At 45.2% G+C, this 21,508-nt stretch overlaps 1 protein-coding gene across 2 annotated transcripts in view; it reads left to right on the plus strand.

Annotated features, from left to right (window-relative positions):
• The window catches only part of NDST1 (N-deacetylase and N-sulfotransferase 1), a 70,702-nt gene that overhangs the window by 40,238 nt on the left and 8,956 nt on the right, over positions 1–21,508 (plus strand). For both annotated transcript variants that reach the window (XM_075856168.1, XM_075856169.1), the window contains exons 3-9: positions 4,733–5,215; positions 5,321–5,408; positions 5,920–6,074; positions 6,319–6,504; positions 8,396–8,524; positions 11,887–12,069; positions 18,930–19,026. In XM_075856168.1, coding sequence (XP_075712283.1) covers positions 4,733–5,215; positions 5,321–5,408; positions 5,920–6,074; positions 6,319–6,504; positions 8,396–8,524; positions 11,887–12,069; positions 18,930–19,026 — 1,321 coding nt within the window. The remainder of the gene's footprint in view (positions 1–4,732; positions 5,216–5,320; positions 5,409–5,919; positions 6,075–6,318; positions 6,505–8,395; positions 8,525–11,886; positions 12,070–18,929; positions 19,027–21,508) is intronic.

Below are 21,508 nucleotides of genomic sequence, written 5' to 3' on the forward strand. Positions count from 1 at the left end.
ATTGAGGATAAGAGAGTATTTTAAGTGCAGAAGATGGAGGGGAGCCTGTGGTTAACGGTATGTACCCCAGGGATGAAAGAAAAGCCATAGAAGACAGTGTGAAGACTGCTAATTATTTATTGAACCTCCTGACTGTTTTTGGTGGTCATTATGAAGTGGGCCTCGTGGGTGTTGGTCCCTTATTTATATCCGGGCCCATAAGTTCTGCCTATTAGTGTAGCCCCATATAATAGCAATGAGTATGTGTTGCACAACATGAGGCCTGCCTAGCTCATCAGATTTCTATGTAACAAAATCTGTACTTTACCGGTGGGACTATGGAGGGCCACCTGTTTTTACATAACTTTTCATAAGTAATCCTGCATACTCATACAATTTGTTATGATTACCATATTTTATATTTGCATTTCTTCTTTTTTTTTTCTCTTCAGTAATTAAAGTTTCAACTTTATCTACCAGGAGAGTGCGCAATTTTAGATCAGTGGGGTTGCTGCACTAAGGGCCCTTTTACACAGGCTAATGATTGGGCAAATGGGCATTCACAGAATGCTCATTCCCGATTATTGCCCTGTGTAAACAGGGCGACGATCAGTCGATGAAACGCTCATTCATCGACTGATCGTATAGTTTCTGTAGCCTAAAATATTATAGTTGTATTCTTATATTATGTTGTGTAAACAGGGAGATGTGTTGCCGACATGATAGAAATGTATGAGGACGAGCGATTGTAATAACAAGCAGTCTCATTGATCGGTGCCCGTTTACACAGTTAAAATGGGCTTGTGCAAAAGGACCCTAAGCCCACTTGTCTAAAACGCTGTCACTTTGTAGGCAAGTGTATATAGGGTGACCCCCTATGATGTGTACATTTTGTTGAGCTTTATAGATTTCCCAAATAGGGACAACATTTCATTTAAAAAAGGCAGCGGGTTTTCCCCTGGGTGAACAAAGGATTGCGTTGTTTGAAATGTGACATGTCCAATCCTTCTTTCCCCTGACGGCAGATGTCTGATTTTAGATTTGGAATCTGGTTTCACTGAAATCAGTAGGTTCGGCATGATATCCCTAGTTTTGCACTTGTTGAGTAAAGCTACCTATACACATAAGATTCAAGTCGGCCGACCATTCTTTTCAAAAATGTCGGCCGTGGTCTACTGAAACTGCAAGTGTATGGCATAATGGGATGATCGTTTTCCACTTTGTACTGTCCCCGGGATTCTTTTTAAAAAATAAAAAAAAATACGGACTTCCTGATCGACCCAGTTTACTTTGTCATGTTGCTGGTGGGATCGTTTGTATAAATGAACGATCCCTCTGACTATTGATCAGTCACGTTTTGGCTGATCGAAGTACTATGTGGGTGGCCAAGTAGCAGGCTGTGACCGGCAGTGATCTGGCTATACTGTGACAGTGAGGCTTACTTTGGGGTTCCCAGTGCACTGCTACACACCTAATGACTAAAAAGACTCAACCCGCTGTGTTCATGTGGCAATGTTTCAAGCTATGGTGTCATTTTCAGAACGCAACTGGTGCATGGCCGGACACCTCCTAGGAACCAGGTTGCCTGGAGTGATTCAATTGGCCCCTAAAGTCCATGGTAACATGATCATCACTCACCTAAAGCAAAAGTAGTTTTTTTCAGGAATGATTCCAGTTAGGCTTCAATTCTCTTTAGTCACCATTTGACCCTATGACCATCGCATCGATAAAATCAGGCATTGATCATAAAGTCCTAATTAAGTTCAGAAGACCTTTTAACACTCACTATCTTGTTTTCAGGTCAAACATTGTGTTCTGATGCATTTCTTAATTTTATCTTTATAGTAGTTGGAGCTCTGGTGTGTGTGGTGTGTTTTATATATATATATATATATTTATATATTTTCGCTATGGCGGTTTTCATCTGCCCCATAAACTGAATGGAGCTGCAGGAGTGACCACTACTCAAAAATGGAGGCTCTGTACCCCCATTCTAGTAGTCAGTGGGGGCCCCTGCTATCAGACATTTATCACCTATTCTGTGAATAGATGGTAAATATGTTTCGTGGCAAAAACTAAAAAAAAAAAAAAAGGGTGGCCATTTACTTTTAAGGGATTTTCCGATCTTTACAAATTGTGTACATGGTTTAACTGCTGTAAGATTAGTCACTTACTAATTATACTGTCTGTAGCTGAAATGTCTCTGTAAGGCTCTGTTCACATTACATCAGAGCCCTCTGTCGAGGATTTACCGACATATACCTTAGACAGAAGGCTGTGACGTATCCCAAATGTATAGGTATACAGAGGGATGCGTCACCTATAGGATCACAAAAAAACAAGGTATGTCGACACATACCGGCCGGTCATATGTCAAAAGGACGCCGTTTTGGCATGCGCCAGGTGACTGGGGCCTTTTTATACATTCCACGTATACGCCGAATGTAGGGCACTGATGTAAGGTGCGCAGATCATAAGCGCAACACTTACTTGCAGTCACATGACTATACTCCTGATGTGAAATCTCGTACTCTGAAGACGTGATTATCTCCCCTCTCCACCTTCCTGAAGCACACATGTCCCACATCCTATCCTCTTCTTCTTTACCTGCTATAGCCACCTCTCCCTGCTTCCCCCTCCCCTCCTGTCTCTGGAGTGATCAGGTTTCGCATGGTGGGCAGCAGATCATGCGGTGTCTACGTAGAAGAGTTGTGTTGTGTGTAAGGACAGTGAGTAAATACAGCACTGTTAGGCCTCATTCACACGACTGTCCGAGTGTCGGCCGGGAAAAAATTTTTCCCGGCCGGTTTGCATCCGTTCCGATTCCGTTCCGGGCTATGTTGCCGTTTTTACCGGCCGATTTGGACCCGATTTGCATCCGTTTTTTTCCCTGTCCGTTTTAAAATCGGATGAATTTCATTTACATTTGTTGCCACACACAGCTCTCTGTAGATAATGCCACCCAGACCTCTGTAGGTAATGCCACCCTGCCCCTTGTAGGTAATGCCACCCTGCCCCCTGTAGGTGATGCCACCCTGCCCCCTGTAGGTGATGCCACCCAGCCCCCTGTAGGTTGCACCCATCCCCCCCCCCCCCCCCCCCCACATTCCAGGAGAAGTCACTGACTTCAATGTCCATATATGGACAGTGTAGCCACTGACTTCTCCTGGAGAGGAATTCCCTGCCACAGGTCGGGGATTCCGCTGCAGAAGTGAGTGACATCGCTGTGTCCATATATGGACAGTGTGGTCACTCACTTCTCCTGTAGCGGAATCCGCGGCCATAGAGTCGGGGATTCCGCTGCAGAAGTGAGTGACGTCGCTGTGTCCATATATGGACAGTGTAGTCACGCACTTCTCCTGTAGCGGAATCCCCAGCCATAGAGTCGGGGATTCCGCTGCAGAAGTGAGTGACATCGCTGTGTCCATATATGGACAGTGTAGTCACTCACTTCTCCTGTTGCGGAATCCGCAGCCATAGAGTCGGGGATTCCGACGCAGAAGTGAGTTACATCGCTGTGTCCATATATGGACAGTGTAGTCACGCACTTCTCCTGTAGCGGAATCCCCAATCCCCGGCCGGGGATTGGGGATTCCGACTCCTACAGGGAGCAAAAAAAGACCCTCCTCCTCCTCACATGCACTCTGCACTGTGAGGAGGAGGAGAGAGTGCGCGAGCGACGGTAGACCCGGCCATCACTCGGGACACATTCCGGTGATGGCCGTGTATTACCCGGCCCCATAGACTTCTATGGGAGCCGGGCGGCCGAAAATAGGGCATGTCCCATTTTTTGACGGCCGGTTTTCCCGGCCCGTCAAAAAATCGGTCGTGTGAATAGCCCCATTAGGGGTCTATTGTTCCTAATGCAGCCAGGCGACGGCCGCTTTATGAACGGCCGGCACCCAGCCGGGAAGCCCTGTCGTGTGAATTCCGCCTTACACTTTGTTATAGAGGGGCATGCAGGCAGCTGTAAATAAAGGCAATGTCTGTGAGAGGGGAGATGAATTATGGGAATTGTAGTCCATTGCATGTTAATCCTGCCCATACAGAACAAAGAGGAAGTGGCCCGATTTTACGTTTTTGCCAAATTGAACTTTTATATTGCAATTTATCCAAAGTACATCCTTCCCCTTAACAAAAGCTTCAATTTACAGAAATGACAAAACTGTTTGACTGGGAACATTGAAGTTCTCCTTTTATATTCCAACAGAAGATAACTTTTGAGCTTTGTCTTTCCCGTTTAACACCGTTGATGTAATGCAATGCAATCTGGGAGTGTTGTTGACAACACACAAGTGAGTCCTTTTTCTATATGTGATGTTTTGTCAAGGAAAAGTGATAAAACTTTTTGCATCTGAAAGTTGACACATTTAGCAAATTGCTCTTTGTTGTCACCTGAGCAAATATGTGGCTTGTACCTTGTAGGAGAAGGTGTGAATATTTCTGGTGCTGGGTAAGCAAAGCTGTGTTTTTGTGCATTAATGACGTCTCCAGTGTAAACCGAAACCGTGTTAAACTCTTGGAGTAAATGGAATATGACTGGGCTCGAGAGGAGATGGATGGAGCATGAAGGATATTGTGTATGTATAGAATTACATTCTTGATGTATAGCGTAGACTTATGCTACAAAGTGAGCCTTATTCCTGCTGCTTCATTCTTGGCATGCTGACCAGGCATTATTTAATCCTCTTCTTCCAAAAAATAGCTGTGGTCATGACTACATTAGACATAAATTTCTTTCTTTCCACCACAGGCCAATGAAAACAGTCTACTGAGCGCACAACTTAAAGGATTCCCCCTATATCTTCACTCCAATCTAGGCCTCAAAGACTGCAGTATCAATCCTAAGTCTCCTCTCTTGTATATAACCAAGCCCAACCAGGTGGAAAAGGGTGATCTACCAGGAGAAGACTGGACCGTTTTCCAGTCCAATCATTCCACCTATGAACCGGTGCTTCTCGCCAAGACAAAGTCAGCTGAGAGCATACCTCACTTGAGCGTGGATGCGGCCCTCCACACAACTGTGGTACAGGATCTGGGGCTACATGATGGTATCCAAAGGGTCCTTTTTGGTAACAACTTGAACTTTTGGCTCCACAAGCTAGTATTTGTAGATGCTGTCTCATTCCTGACTGGAAAGCGGTTGTCTCTTCCCCTAAACCGCTATGTACTCGTCGACATCGATGATATATTCGTTGGCAAGGAAGGAACACGCATGAAAGTAGAAGATGTGAAGGTAGGAGCAGTTCTATTAATTTTAGTGGTCTGTTTGGTCGTCTTGCCCTTGACTAGAATTTTGTGGAGTGTGTATCCAAAGTGACTTGCCCCCATTTCATTCTAGGCCCTCTATGACACCCAGAATGAGTTGAGAGCGCACATTCCCAATTTCACTTTTAACCTGGGCTTTTCTGGAAAGTTCTTCCACACTGGTGAGTTAGATGAATATGTTCTAAGTATATTTAATAATCCAAAGCCCCCATCAAATTTATATACGTCACCAAAATATGATCTACGATGGAGAACATGTGAATATGACAGATCTGCAGGGTAATGTCTTAGATTTCCTCCTCCTCCCCCCCCCCCCCCCCCCCTATGTCAGTTCTCCAGAAGACTATAGGAAGGTTTTAGACATCTGTCTATAGGATACTTTGGGCAACCATGGAAAATCTGAAGCCCCCCAGCTTCTCTGCGGTATTTTCCAATGACTCCTTAGGCTTTTTACTAGGACGTGTTCTTCTAAAGTCTAGGATCGCCGAGTATACTCTTGTGTCTAAATAACTTTCTCTAACCTTCAGTAGGGGCCTGTGTATCCATCTGACCTCTCAAATAATAAAATGTTTGGTGTAGAGTTGAAGGATTTACTCCAGCAGTGTTGATTCTGAGGTAATGTTCTCTTCATACATGGTCTATCTTCTGTTTTGTTTCTGTTGGTGACACCAGGTACGGATGCAGAAGATGAAGGAGATGACCTCTTGCTTTCTTACGTGAAGCAGTTCTGGTGGTTCCCCCACATGTGGAGTCACATGCAACCTCATCTCTTCCACAACCAGTCAGTTCTGGCAGAGCAGATGGCATTGAACCGGAAGTTTGCTGTGGTGAGTGTGACCTACAATGACTCAATTGCTATCTTACAGATCAGTCTTGGCCGTTTCTTCAATGTTCACCTCTGCCTGTTTGATCACGGGAGGTTCTGATGGGTCAGGAGGTTTGTATCCAACATGTTAATCGTCACTGCTTACCTTCTATTGCATTAGGTCATATAGAAAACTTCTGACTTTCTTGACTTTTTGTAAAAGCAAGATTCCTATAAAGGGAATAAAACTTTTGTTTGCATTTTAGGAGCATGGGATACCTACGGATATGGGGTATGCCGTGGCCCCTCATCATTCTGGTGTGTACCCCATACATGTACAACTATATGAAGCCTGGAAGCAAGTTTGGGGAATAAAAGTTACAAGTACTGAGGAGTATCCACATCTGAAACCTGCACGCTTCCGAAGAGGATTCATCCACAGTGGCATTATGGTTAGTCCTAAGTAAAGAGTTCCGATAGTTTTAGTACCGATCACTATACTTACATCTACATACAGGATGTACAACATCCAAATATGAGAAATCAGAAATCTATGTTTAAACCTGCTGTTTGGTACCTTGACCCATCTAACGAAGTACTTCAGGACCTTCTGAGGTCAGAATATAAAGGAAGTGTCCACTGCCCAAAACCTGAATATAAGGGATATTTGGGGTGGTTTTTCATTATGACAGGCCTTCTTTAAAGAAAAATAATACACAGGATGGCCAAAAAAAGAATGATATGGTTACCTATGACCTGGTGGTTAGTCTGCCGTGGTGTTTCGGTGCGGTTCTTTAGGCTTCATGATTTTACAGGTGAAAATGTTAAATAGAACAGCTTCACATGTTAAGAAGGCAGACACAAATTACATCTAAAAGCCGAGCCGAGAGCGTTAAAACTGTGGCACACTACCGCCGGGTAGTAACATTCAGGGGCAAATGTTACTTTCTAAGGACCACTTAAAGGAACTCTAAACCTAGAAATGAGTAATAAAAAAAAAAAACTGAAGAAACTTGCCCACAATGTTTGTCAGGATCTTCTGCATGTTTCTAAAAAAGCCTTGTAGAAATCCTGCAGAGAATACAGGGGTCTATTTTCTCCTGATCCCTCCCATTTTCACTTGAGGGGCATCTGAGGGGGTTGGGCTTGGTTAAGGGGTTGTGGTTTAGTGTCCCTCTTCTACTATTGCAGACAGAGCAGTGGGGGAGTGCTCCTGGGACATACATGGAAGAATTGTTTTATAGAATAGAATCAATGGAGATGAGGATATTAAAGAGACTGTCACCATATTATAAGTGGCTTATATTGTACATGATGTAATCGGCGCTGTATTGTAGATTACAGCAGTGGTTTTTATTTAGAAAAACAATCGAAGTTATGACCTATATTCGCTTTATGCTAATGAGTTTCTCAATGGACAACTGGGCGTGTTTTAGTTTTTGACCAAGGGGGCGTTGTACAGAGGAGTATATGACGCTGACCCATCCATTCATTTACTCTGCAGATAGCGATATATCTATATCGCTATGTGCAGCCTCATACACAAACTCTAACATTACTGCAGTGTCCTGATAATGAATATACATTACCTCCAGCCAGGACGTGATGTGTATTCAGAATCCTGACCACTTCTCTGCACGTCTCTGTGATTTACAGCACAGCGATATCTCGCTGTGAATGACCGTTTACAGCGTAATCTCGCGAGACTACGCCTGCTGTGCTGTAAATCACAGAGACGCTACAGAAGTGGTAAGGATTCTGAATACACATCACGTCCTGGCTGGAGGTAATGTATATTCATTATCAGGACACTGCAGTAATGTTAGTGTTTGTGTATGTGGCTGCACATAGCGATATAGCTATATCGCTAGTGCAGTGTAAATGAATGGAGAGCAGTGTATGACGCTGATTGGTCACTGATTGGTCAGCGTCATACACTCCTCTGAACAACGCCCACTTGGTCAAAAAGTAAAACATGCCCAGTTGTCCATTGGGAAACTCATTAGCATAAATCTAATATAGGTCATAACTCAAAAAATTTTGTTTTTCTAAATAAAAACCACTGCTGTAATCTACATTACAGCGCCGATCACATCATGTACAAGACAGGCCACTTATAATGTGGTGACAGAACCTCTTTAACAGAGGAATTGCTGCTTTTGGGGGTTTTTTTGTGTGTATTTTTTGTGTACCAGTGATTTGTAGCTGTGGTCTTAGAAAAAAAAAAAATATATATATATATATATATATATATAATTTTTATTCTCATTGCAGGATAAACTTTCGAGTCCCTTTTATGAGGGATACGTGTCCACTTTCACAACTTTGCTTTCTTTGCCACAGGTTCTACCTCGCCAGACTTGCGGCCTCTTCACACACACCATATTCTATAATGAATATCCCGGGGGTCCTGTTGAACTGGATAAGATTATTAATGGAGGCGAACTTTTCCTCACCGTACTGCTAAACCCAGTGAGTTCCAAAGAAAGAAAAATGATGTCTAGGTGTGGGCTCCTGCCGCCAGCTGTATTGTTTATCTTCCGTGTGCGATCATATCCCCTCGTGACATCATTTATACTGTTCATCCCTATCCCCGTGCAGCTATTTATGTCCAGCGTGTGATCTAGTGTTGCAGTCTGACCCCCTTTACTGAGGCTCGGTGTAAAACCTCAGATATATAGCGGAATAGATGAGGCTGCAATGTCCCAGCTGCGGATCCCAGGTGCTCGCATTGAGACTATTCCAGTCAATCAGATCAATAAACTGCCAGACTGTTGTAAACTATAAAAAGCCATTAAATGTTCTATCAATATTTGATGAAGGAGTAATTGTTTCCCAGGTTTCTTCCTGGACCGTATGCATTGCAGTGCACTGATAACCTTCACTCTGCTTCAACGTACTCCGTCCGATTCATTCCTGTTAGATAACAGGAGTATGAACTTCATTTCCTAATGGGTGTTTATAGGACAAGGCCGTCAGGAATGAAGTCACCGAGTGGAGAACTTGACAAAAGGATAGAAGAGATTATTTTTGGTTACATCTGTTTTTCTGAAAACTTGGTGACAATTAAAGTGACCGTTTCATCAGACGCCATAGTGACGTCATGCATTCTGAGTCACATTGGTCAGATTTGACCTCCGTGCTGCATCACTGCTAACCACTGAGCCGCTGTGTGACATGACTTAAAGGGATTGACTGACCAAGAGAACTCCGTTTTTTAAAATAAACTGGCTTCTCTAACCCCCAGCGATCAGCTGTTCTTGGCAGGGGAAGCTGCGTCTGGCCGCTCATTGCCCCCGCAGCGCAAATGCAGTATTTCATGTTGCCCATTCAAATTTGCATGGATGGCTGGGTCCGCCAGAACAGTTTTAAGGCCCTATTCATGCTACATTTTTTGGCAGGCAGAAAAATCTGCCTCAAAATGGGCAGATTTTGACTTGCCTGCAATTTTCTTGTCGCGATTTTGCAGCGTTTTTCGCAAACGCCACGAAAAATGCTTTCTCTGCCTCCCATTGATTTCAATGAGAGGTCAGAGGCGGAACCGCAGCAAGAAAGAGCGTGCCGCTTTTCTTCTTTTTTTTTCTTTTACTGCAAACCGTTAAAGACAGTCGCGGAAAAAAAAACCTCTGCCTCCCATTGAAATCACAGTTGACTGTTTCCGTGTCAAAATCAGCGGAAAAAAAAAAACTTACTGTGACCTGGGCCTAACAAAGCCGCTCGCCATTCTGGCTTATAGATTGGGATCCTATTAGACAACCCCTGTGTATAAACCCTATTGAGGCACATAGACGTCAATCTGAGGAACCGCCTTTGAAACAGTTGCCGGCTAGTCACACTCCAATAGAAGTGAATGAGGACCGAGGCGGTTGTGCAACTGCTCACATTCGCTACTATTAAAGTGGAACTCAAACAGTAAAAAAATATTACACTCAAATTTAAGAATGTCAATAGCAAAGGATCGGCCAGTTGTTCCGCAGTACGTAGCCACCAGAAAAAGCGTCCAGGCCAATAGGAAGTAATGTCATTGGTGAAAAAGAAGCCTTTTTTGTTCTCTGTCAGATTATTTCTACCGCTCTCTTTTCAGTTCCTCGCCAGCAGGAGACCTTTCTTTGTTTTGCAGTTCTATAGAGATTGACTGTAATGTGCCATATGTTCTATCACGCTGCAGTACAGTCCACTTCTATAATGTAATCGCATTTGGCACTTTTTACTTTGAAGCATAAAAATTGCAAGAGCCCTACAGAAGAGCAAGGCTGCAAACCCATTACACAGTTCCCGTACTGCTGTGAGCTGGGAATTTAACGTGACCCAGTTAATTTCTGGAATGGCTGGGTAGGTAGACCAATTACGAGAACACAGGAGACTTCTAGTGCCCTTACTGTATGTCAACATTACATATTAAATGCATTAGATCTATAGGGAATCCAACTCCTTGGCATTGCCCTGTGGTGCAGCAGACACCGGTTGCCATAAAAGAGCCGGTGGCTTCTGATTCGCTGATGAGGAAGCTGCGTAAAGTTGAGTTTATTTCGGTCTCACTGCTCTATTGTTGTATTGCTCCCGCTTATATTTTGCCCCTAAAGCTATTGGTAGTGGTGACGTGTGCTTCATGATACTGTTTACAGAGGTCTCACAGCTGGGATGTTCAGTTGTGGTCTTATGTGTAAGTCATTGCCTTTGGGCGATACTTGCCGGCTGCTTACTTTATTCTGTGTTGTCTGCTTGGATACTTTTTTGCTCTTCTCCATTGGGGGTTATGATCAGTGTCTGAATCGTCGATTGCGGGACTGATATAGTCTAAAAATATTTATTTTTTTCTGTCTCTTTAGTAGATAAGCAGAGCTGCAAAGTTAAGCATGGGGGAAGGGCTGCAGAAGTCCACAAAAAATGGCCACAGGTATCTTGAGGCCAATGTAGTACCTGTAGGGGGATGCATTTACACCACCTAGTCTCTGTTAAGTCTATGGAATAAGTGATCAATTATTCTATAACTTGGGTGTATTCCCTATAATAGTACATGCATAGCTCCCAACAGTCCCGGTTTCTCACCGCTGTCCCAGGCGGTCTGCAAAATGTCCCGCTGGGCGCTACAGCTGTATCAAAACAGCTGATCGCTGCTGACAGGCGCCCTGCATGCCAGATGACTGCAGCAGCGATGAGAATAAGGCAGGAGTCTGGCAGCGGTGTTCTGACTGGGAACGATATCGGCCCGGGAGTGGACCAGTCCAGTCACCTGACCCGTCATCTGATCTCATCGGTCAGGTGACTGGATAACGGTATCGGCCCGTATAATGACCACTTCAGACAGTACAATGTGCTGTATCCAGGTAGGTGTTAGGGTATGTTCACACGGCCTATTTTCCGGCCGAAAAATCAGAAGCAGAACGCCTCGAAACGGCCGCGAAAAAGAAGTGCAGGTCACTTCTTCAGCCGTTTTTCGAGCAGTTTTTCATAGACTCTATTGAAAACAGCTCCAAAAAACAGACGTGAAAGACGCGAGTGGCTTAAAAAACATCTGAAAAGCAGGAGCTATTTTCCCTTAAAAACCGCTCCGTATTTTCAGACGTTTTTGAGTTTGCGTGTGAACATACCCTTATAGTTGCCATACATGATTTGCAGTGATCCAGAGCATGCCGAGTGCTAGGTGTCATCGTTGGCTGTAAATTGGCTGCGTCTAATGTTTAGGAGATGTTCGCAAAAGAGAATCATGGGCCGGCCCCTTAAAACATTATTTGTATGAAAAACATCTGCACACCAAATACTGATGTTTTATCTGAAATTTATGATATATTTGATGGCTTTTCCTGACTCGCTGCTGCAATGTTTTATTTCAGATCAGCATTTTTATGACCCACTTGTCTAACTACGGCAATGATCGCCTGGGACTGTACACTTTCAAGCACTTGGTGCAGTTTCTTAACACCTGGACAAACCTCAAACTACAAACCCTGCCTCCTGTCCAGCTGGCGCATAAGTATTTCCAGATATTTCCAGAGGAGAAGGACCCCTTGTGGCAGGTAAGGACCACACAATTGATGGAATAAAGTTAGGAGAGGGTATTTTTCAGCTCACCCCTTTAGGTTAATGGGTGCGATCACCTTCATTAAGGGAATTCTTTATGGACTTCAACATTGATGACCAATCCTTAGTTTCTGGCCTTCAAAACCCAAAGACGTAGGGGCCGTCATGCTCGCAGGATTCCCCTTTATTGTTTACATGGTTACAGCGGCTCAACTGTTTGAGAGGCTGTGCCTTGTACATTCGTCCCATTGAACTGGTCGAGGCTGCAGTAACGGGCACAGCCACTGGTACGGATGGTATTCTGTGCCTATGTAAATATTATTTAAGTGAGCGCCACAGCCCCATCATTGTGCTTATCGACAGCGATCTCGGTCGGAGCCCCACCGATCAAGCATGGTTGGCCTATACTAAGGATAGGCCCCCAATGTTAAAGTTGGTTGTTAAGCAACATATTCTGGCCACTGCTTACTAAATAGAATTGCTAAATGGTAAGAAAACTCTTTATTTCCCATTAATGATTGTTAATTCATAATAATTTATCCTTGGGTCCTGTTCACCATTTTTTGCAGGCGGAAGATTTTGACCTGAACTCTGTTTGCCACGTTTTTTGCAGTGTTTTTCGACCACAGCCATTGAGCGCTGCGGGCACAAAAAAAAAGCAGCAAAAAACTATTTCTCTGCCTCCCATTGATGTCAATGGGAAGTCAGAGACGGAAATGCTCGAAGAAAGGGCAAGACACTTCTTTTTCCCACAAGCTTCTTTTTCCGCTCGCGGGAAAAAAAAACGCCTCCGCCTCCCGTTGAAATCAACGTCAAAAAATGCGCCAAAAAACTGTGAATAGGGCCTTAGTGTTTTTTATTTTTTTTATGCAGGTTACGCATTGGCGCCTGCTATTTTACCCAGTCTCACCTTCCCACATGTGTTTATCTATCTTCCGGCAGCGTCACTTACACATGGAGACACTTTAACCCCGCACATTCCAGTGTAGTTAACTGGCTCATTATATTTCCTACCAATTCTTTATCCCACTGCATGCTAAAAACAGACTGAAAATTAAGCAGCATCCAAAGCTGCTGAGAAGCACAGCCCCTCAGGGAAGGTGAGAGGTTATTTACTACACAGATCTATCATCTCTTCCCAGAACACAGTAGATTACACCACACAACAGAGCGGTAAGAGAATAATTACTTGTATTTAAAGCGCAAGTTCCCTCCGTGACCATACACCAATATATAAGGGGAGTTTTTCCCTAATAAAATGTCATGATCATGGGATTGCAGAGTTCGTTCCGTCTATATCTTTATCATTACTCTTTACGAAGTGGCCATAAATCGCAACTTACTCATTCCCGTAAAACACACAGACATTGGGTTGGATAAATTTGGCCACAGCAGCCGTTTTATTTTATTAACAAACATACAAAACAATAAACCACATTTGCATAAATCAAAATAACGAGGAAGGGTAGTCCTTGGAGCTGCAAATTTGGCACCAAACTGCCCACATATACAACATTTACCCCCAGTCGTTTCCCCACAGGTTCAGGGGCAAAGTTATAAACCGCAGTTGGCTGCCACAAATGTAAACAACTCCCCGGGACACCACCCAGCAGGAGCCCAAATTAAGCAAAACCACTGAGCAATTGTATCAATTTGGGAAGGGCCATACCCACGATGAATCCCCGATCACCAATTTACCACCAACTCCAAGGACCCCCAATCCACCACACGAATATACTTAGAAAACCTTCAAATATGAGAGCCCCACCAATCAACAGGGCGCGTTCTATCACCTCCTTAAGGCCCAGAGGTCAATGCCGACCGCATTAAGGTGAACCCCATCACCTAACCAAAAGTTCCCCAGGCCATCCCCAAAATCGTAGTGACTCACAAAGACACCCCTGTTCCTGACCACAAAACTAGAAACCACTCGATTTGACTTTCATGCGAGCCTTATTAAGGCATGCCACGGAGCAAGTGTGTCTCCAGGCCCTGTAGGGAAGGATCTCGGACCACACCACTACTACACTGGGAAAACAGGACCAGAGGCAGAACAGGTCGTACTTAATATCCCTTATCCGCTCCCTAAAAGGGCGTACTCCCAGGTTATTGTCACCCTCGTGCAGCACCAATATCCGGAGCTCTATCCAGCTGGGCATAAAGATGGAAGTCGGGGAGATCCCGATTCCAAACAATACCCCTATTGCCAAGCCAGCAAACTATAGCTGCATACCGCAGGAAACCCAATTGTCGCCCATCAGGGCAAACATGGTCCCATTCATCCCCCAGTGCGTGTAGGAGTGGCCGAGTATCCACAATAAGCGAGGGGCGTGATCTGCAACGAGAAGAAAAAAGGAGGGGGGGGGAGTGACACGGACAAAATTACTCAAACACAAAACATATAACCTACCTCCGTATCATCACAAGAACGGAGGACGGCCATAAGACTGAAATCTCCTAGACACCCAGCGACAGAGACGTCTCACTACCTCTTGCCCAATCCCCCAAGAAGCCGCCTCAGTAGTGGCCCCGATCGGAAAACAAATGAAGAGCGAAAACAGATCAAACCCCAAGATCTCTAAGTACTTCCGAAAAAAACACGGTAAACTAATATCGAGTCAAAAACGAACCATTGTCATGGCATAACAGTTGAATACCAGAACCCTTCCTAACAGCACTGTAGCGAGCGAAACAATCAACTGGGCACATTCGTGCTCTAGGAACACACCCAACATAACCAGTCTACCCCTACCCCCTTGATCCGTCTTGGAGTGCGTAATCCAGAACTCCACGCTCCCATCGAACAGCACGTCCTCTGTCCGCTACCCTCCGGTCCTCTTGGTGCTAGGCGCCACCAATTCCACCACCCGAAGGGCCCCAAAAAACGCCCACGAAAATGCCAACCGATAAAATGTCAACCTTATTGTTGGCGCTCCAACAATAAGGATACAGGGCGCTGTCCATCTGGCAATATCCTACCCTTACGGTAACCCCTCAGGGCCTGGACAACCAAGAAATCTTTTGTGACTTCCTAAAAACCCCGGATCTTAAAACCGAAAATGCTTCAGCTGCCACAAACAAATTCACCTTGGATACCGACCAGCCCGCCACAGAAACCTGGCCCAAGAAGCCTAGCAGTGCCAACACTCGATCGCTGTCCAATTGCAGATCCGGTAAACCTGCCAACCATCCCTCCCAGTCCCTCCACGCCGCTTCGTAAGCTGACCAAGTACCAGGTGCTAGAGAAGACTGGATCAATCCTCCTTCTGTTCGTAAACCAATCCCCATAGCCATTCTGGGAAGTCGATCCCCTCCAATTCCGCCTTCAGAGCCAACATACAAAACCGATCCCACTTCAAGCGAGAAAGAATCTGCGATTTCGTTTTTCATCCCGGGCACATGCACCGCAATTATCCACGTGTTAAGAGACAGACAGCGCAAAACTAATTGTCGCAAAAGCCAAACCAACAGGAGGGGAAGATGCTGACACATTATTAATCGCCACCACTACCCCCATATTGTCACAATGAAAATGCACAATTCCGAAATCTCTCACTCCAAATCTCCACCACCACCAATCCAGAAAAAAGTTCCAAAAGAGCAAGGTTCCGCATCAATCCAAGTTTGACCTATTCCGCCAGTCAGCGCGACACGCACCATTGACCCTTACAATATGCTCCAAACCCTACGCTCCCCGCAGCGTCGGTAAATCGCTCCTAATTAAAGCTATCGACTACCAGGGGACATTACAAGCGATTTACCATTGTACAATTGTACAAATTCTGACCAGACGGCCAAATTGTCCCTATGTTCCCTGTTCAGATGAACAAAATGATGCGGGACCCTCACACCTCCAGCTGCTTCCGACAATCGCCTACAAAACACCCTGCCCAAAGGCATAATCTGACATGCAAAATTACATTTGCCTAAAAGATTGCAAATCTCTAAGAGCTATTTTACGTAAATGCTGGGCACTACCCACTTTGACCTGCAGGGCTTCAAATTCATCCACGGGAAGACGACACTTCATCTTGACCGAATCAATCAATGCAAGACCCTCCGTCTTCTTGGTGGCCAATGGAACTCCAAAATGTTCCGCCACCCACTGAACTGTGCACAGCAAATTAGAACACACAGGGGAACCCGAGGGAGACTGACGCAAAGGAAGTCGTCCAGGTAATGAATGACCGGCGTGACAAATCTCCCACTCCACTCCAGGAAAGAGCTGAAAGCCTCAAAATAGGTGCAGGAAATAGAGTAGCGCATTGGGAGGCACCGATCCACAAAATAAGCCCCGTTCCAATAACGCCCCAACAGCCGCAGTCTGTCAGGATGTACCAGGAGGAGGCGGATAGCAGACTCCATAACTGTTTTGGCTATTAACACGCCCCTGCAGTAACGCTGCACCCACTTAACTTCCGCATCAAAGGAAATGTAAACCACCGAGCAAAGTTCTGGAGCAATCCCGTCATTGACCGACAGCCCTCTGTGAATGAGAAAAAAATGTTTGCGCTATCTTGAGCACCATCCTGAGAGGGGACACCACCAGATAAGGGAAATGGATATAGAAAAAGGGGCCTGCCATACTCCCCAACGCGACCTCCTTGTTCAACTTGTTCGTCACCACCCTGGGATATTGCAACGCTGAACATAAATTCTGCCACGAATAGGGGACCAAATGGGGGATCTTAAAACCGAACCAAAAACCATCCAACAACAGCTCTGCCCTCGCTCTGTCAGGTAGGGTTCCGTCTCTAACCACCTCACTCGTGTCAGACCCTTAGCTAGCACCACCCGCTCCCTTTTCTTTACCTCTTTTGAAGCATTTAGCTGACCCGTGCAAAGACTGCTAAAGGAGGAGCAGCTATGTTTAAAATTGCACCCCATTCCAAACTTGCACTTAAGTTGCCAGCACAGCCCGAACCCCCCCAGATGCAGCAGTACTTTAACAGGATTGTGCGGACTGGCCGGCAGCACCAGCCCCTCCCTGAAAAGACTGACCGAAATGAATGGGGGCCATCACACGCAATCACAGCCCTATGTCCTTATTATCCCCCTTAGCCACGTTCCCCCCCCCCCCCATAAACCCGGTGCGTATCACCATATAACAGAAGGGGGCGGAACACTGTTCCAGCTCCTTCTCACATATGACTCTCACCAAATGCCTGTTGCCAACTTGCAAAAATTTGAGGGATCAACCGATACCTGCGCTTCTCCTCCTCTTTTTTTTGCTCTCTCTCTGTTTTCCCTTACCTCCCTGACCTCCTGTTTTAAATGAGCGCCCAGGGGGCCCTCATAGCAAACAAACACCTCCCCTTTCACCTTATTGTCCAACTGCACCCTATCCACTTCCTTGTCCTCCTCTGTTTGGACCGACATGGTTACCCCTGCCTCCTTAATCCCCGAGACCTCCCCCGATGACTGAACACCCACAACAGGCCCAACTGGTGGCTGAACCCACACATGGACAGCTGCGGCCCTCCACAGTAACAGCAGGGACCATCTCAGATTACTAGGGCGTCTCAACCCATCCACCAGGAATAGACAAATCAGTGTGGCCAGTGGAACGCTGCCCACCGCCATTTCGCCGTACCAACGCCAAGGTTCCAGATGACTGGCAGGGCGTCCGACTGGTGCCTCGCCAGGGCTGCCCGCCGCAAATTCGCGTACCACAGAATGGGAGCTGGAGCTGTCCCAGGTGCAAGGGAGCCTGCCCCCACCCCTGCAGAGTTAGGCCGGTTGCGTGGATTCCTCTCAGACTGGGCGGTGGAGCCGGGGACCCGGCCTGGAGGCTCCCTAGAAAGGCTCCGTATCCGTCGCCTGACTCTCAGGAGGACCTCCGGGTGTAGGCCGCTGCTGAGGAGACGTCACTGCCTGTCCCCGGAGGAACGGAAGGCACCGGCGACTCGCCAGGCCCGGGAGCTCCCTCAGCCAGCTCCTGCGGACTGGTCCATCCCAATACCTCCTCCAGCGACACACTCCATTATAAGTAATAGGGTCCATCCTTCTGTTAAAGGGAGCAATTCAAATAAAAACACTATAGTAAAAGGATTTTACAGGATTAGAAAAAAATTGCTTTCTTCTATAAACAGCGCCACACTTTTCTATAGTTTGGGTCTGGTATTGCAGCTGAGCTCTATTGAAGTGAATGAGTCTGAGCTGCGGACAGGTGTGGCTCTGTTCATGAAAGAAAGCACAAAGTTTTTTCTAATTCTGGAAAACTCGTTAATGACCACATGCAGTAAACGTGCGTCGTGTGGTTCTCTGCTTTTAACCTGCGCCATTGTATATGTAAGTATGACGCCTGTGCTCTAGCAATCGACTTGGTCAAGTGCCTGGCTGTTAGGGATAGATTGACAACTGGGAGAGAGGACCGAAGAATATGGAGACCGTGACAATAAATATACAATTCTGATCAGTTGTTTCTCAGGGACACACAGGGTTTGTCATGCGGCTTTCCTAGAATACTGAAAGGTTTATCTTTCTAGTTATGCACCGAAACAAGGTGAGTATCCATAAATAACTAGGCATATTTGCCATTCAGCAGTCTAGGAAAGCTGGGGACTCTACCTTTCAGAATGGCAATACAAGCCCTATTCTTGGTCACCCAGCTTTTCTAAATTCAGATATTACCATAGCATTCCTTCATTGTGCTGATCGGCAGGGGTCCAGTAGGCCGGACCCCCACTAACCATAAGGATAGGCCATCAATGTTATAGTTCCGGATAACCCCTTTAACGACTTCACAGTTGAGGGCAACATGATCAGCTATTTACCACTAGCTTTTATTTTAGGAGGAAATCCTCAAAAAACATGGTCTTTTCTTCCTATTGCAATATTTTTTTTCTATTTGCAGGATCCTTGTGAGGATAAGAGACATAAAGACATTTGGTCTAAGGAGAAAACCTGTGACCGGTTTCCCAAGCTACTCATAATTGGACCTCAGAAAACAGGTATGTCTCTTTAAGAGCCGCCGGACGCCTGCCTGGAATAATGACCTGCATATGTGTGCACAGGGGTGATCTGTGAGCATGTAACACCTCTGAGCATGGGATGTTATATTTGTCCCATGGGAGGTGGGATTATTAGCAAGTGCGGAGGGGCAGGAAGGATTACTACATGATGAAGAGTATGAAAAGAGGGGAAAGTGAGATTAATACAGGATGTGGTGCGTTCACAGGGGGAGTCTGGATTAGTGCAGGATGTCAGGAGGTGGGCGGAATTAGTGTGGGAAAAAAAGTTGTCAGAGCAAGGGACGGCAGTATACAGAATATGAAGCTGGTACCCCCCGGTTCTGTGTTTCTTTCTTTTAAGCTGGCACAGCTGCTGGGTAGTGTGTGTACATAGTGACAGCTGCAACGGGTGAGACTGAAGGGTGGACACCGTGCGAGGGTGCTGAAGAGGACTAAATAGGACTTAATGTCTGGAGAATATGGTTATTTATGCTTCTACACGTATGGTGAAGTTATACATTTACTAGGCTTTGGAGTTGCCAGTGCTGTAAGGATAAGGCTGTGCTCGGATGATGCAGTCGTTAACAATTTTTTGCAAAACGGCGGCGGTTTTGCTATGGTACTAGGGCAAAACCCACAATATGACTGCAATGTGTGAACACTGCAAAAAGCCACATGTATAGAGGGCACGGTTCAGCCAAAAACTGTGGCAGCACGCTGTTGTAACTGCAAGGACATAAACCTTCATTCCAAACCCGCGTTTTATTATGGTTTATTCGCATGCCAACGCTGTTTGTAGCTGCTACGTACGGCCTTAGTCTTATCCTGGAATCACGCAAAGTTTTTGATGCTGTTTTTTGAGCCAAAGACCAAAGTCGATCCAAAAAGAAGGAAAAGTCTAAGGCCTCCTCCATGTAATTTTGTACAGGCATTATTCCTTGCAGTCCATAGAGAATCCAATGGGAAAAATAAAACACCAGAAAAAACGCCCTATCATGAGCATGCTGCATTTTGAAAAAAAAAAAAAGACAGACCCCAAAATGCGACAATAATGCCAAAGACCTATACGCTCTATATAGGCTTTATCTTATTTTACTACAGACTTTAAAGTAACATCTGGCCGCAGATGATCATTGCAATCGTCAGGGCCGAACAGCAATTATATCTGTTATGGCCTAAGGTATTCCCCCTGCCAGATGCCTGTGCATTTTATAGTCCATTATGTATTGGAATATACAGATAATCCAATGCAACCTGTGATTGGCTACAGCAATCTTATGGGATGAAACATCATCCCAAGAAGCCGGCCTGGACGGAGGACAAGAAAGAGTCTCTGACGACTCCCGTGGCGTAAATATTCATTTTTTTCATTAATTTCAAATGACATGCTAAAGATTTAAGAAACGCATCGGCAGCGTGTTGATGAGATTTGTTCAAATCTCATCCATTCTGATGATACTGGAATATGCTACGGATTTCCATAAAGAAATCTGTTGTGAAAAATCTGCAGTGTTTAAGCTACGTGTGAACATACACTTAAAGGTTTTTTGTTTTTTTAGTTAAACAATTATTATTTAAGTGATTACACATTGTTTTAATTTTTTCACAAGTCAGGAAATATCATAAATTAGATTCTAATTTATAACATTTCCATGTGCTGGCCACTAGAGGGAGCAGTTCCCAAAATTGTAGCATGGTCAATGTGGTAAAGCAACCTCATTGCTTTATGCTGCAAATTTGGGGTAAACACACTCACTCTAGTGTCTTCACACAACACCCCCCCCCCCTCCCTTCTTCTAGCTAGTGCCAGGAGAAGGAGGGGGTTTGAAGGTCTTCAAACCTCCTACACTGTGTGCCGCCATTTTCTGAGCGACTGCACAGTGTAGGAGGATTATATACAGGGCTCAGCAGACAGTATAACACGGACATAATACACACATCACATACACGAACATAATACACACATCACATACACGAACATAAATTACCTGCTCCTGCCGCCGCCTCCGCTCCTATTCCTTGCGCCTTCGCTTCCTTGAACATATGGCTGGAAAATGAAAATGGCGCCGGATTTCGCTCTGCGAACGAGCTTAGTTTTGGTCTGTGGGAGCAGCACATGTGCCGTTCCCACACACACACACATGTCGTACGCTGCAGAGAATGGAACGGCTCCCATTCGCATTCTCTATGGGCATGTATGTGCCGTATTCCATCTCTGTATGTGTCGTTAATCGACACATACAGAGATGAAAAAAAATGGCAGCCCCCATAGAGAAGTAAAAGTAAGAGCACTTTAAAAAGTAGAACATGGGACCACAAATAAATAAAATTTATGTTAATATCATATTAAAAGCAATATGATAAAAAAAAAAAAAAAATTGACACCTTCCCTTTAATAATCAGAAAGACATAATAAAGCCTATACATATTTGGTATCCTGTACTATAAAACTATTGTGTTATTATAGATGTAAGATGAATGG

Source organism: Rhinoderma darwinii, chromosome 3 (assembly GCF_050947455.1).
Source record: "Rhinoderma darwinii isolate aRhiDar2 chromosome 3, aRhiDar2.hap1, whole genome shotgun sequence".
NCBI classification, from domain to species: Eukaryota; Metazoa; Chordata; class Amphibia; order Anura; family Rhinodermatidae; genus Rhinoderma; species Rhinoderma darwinii.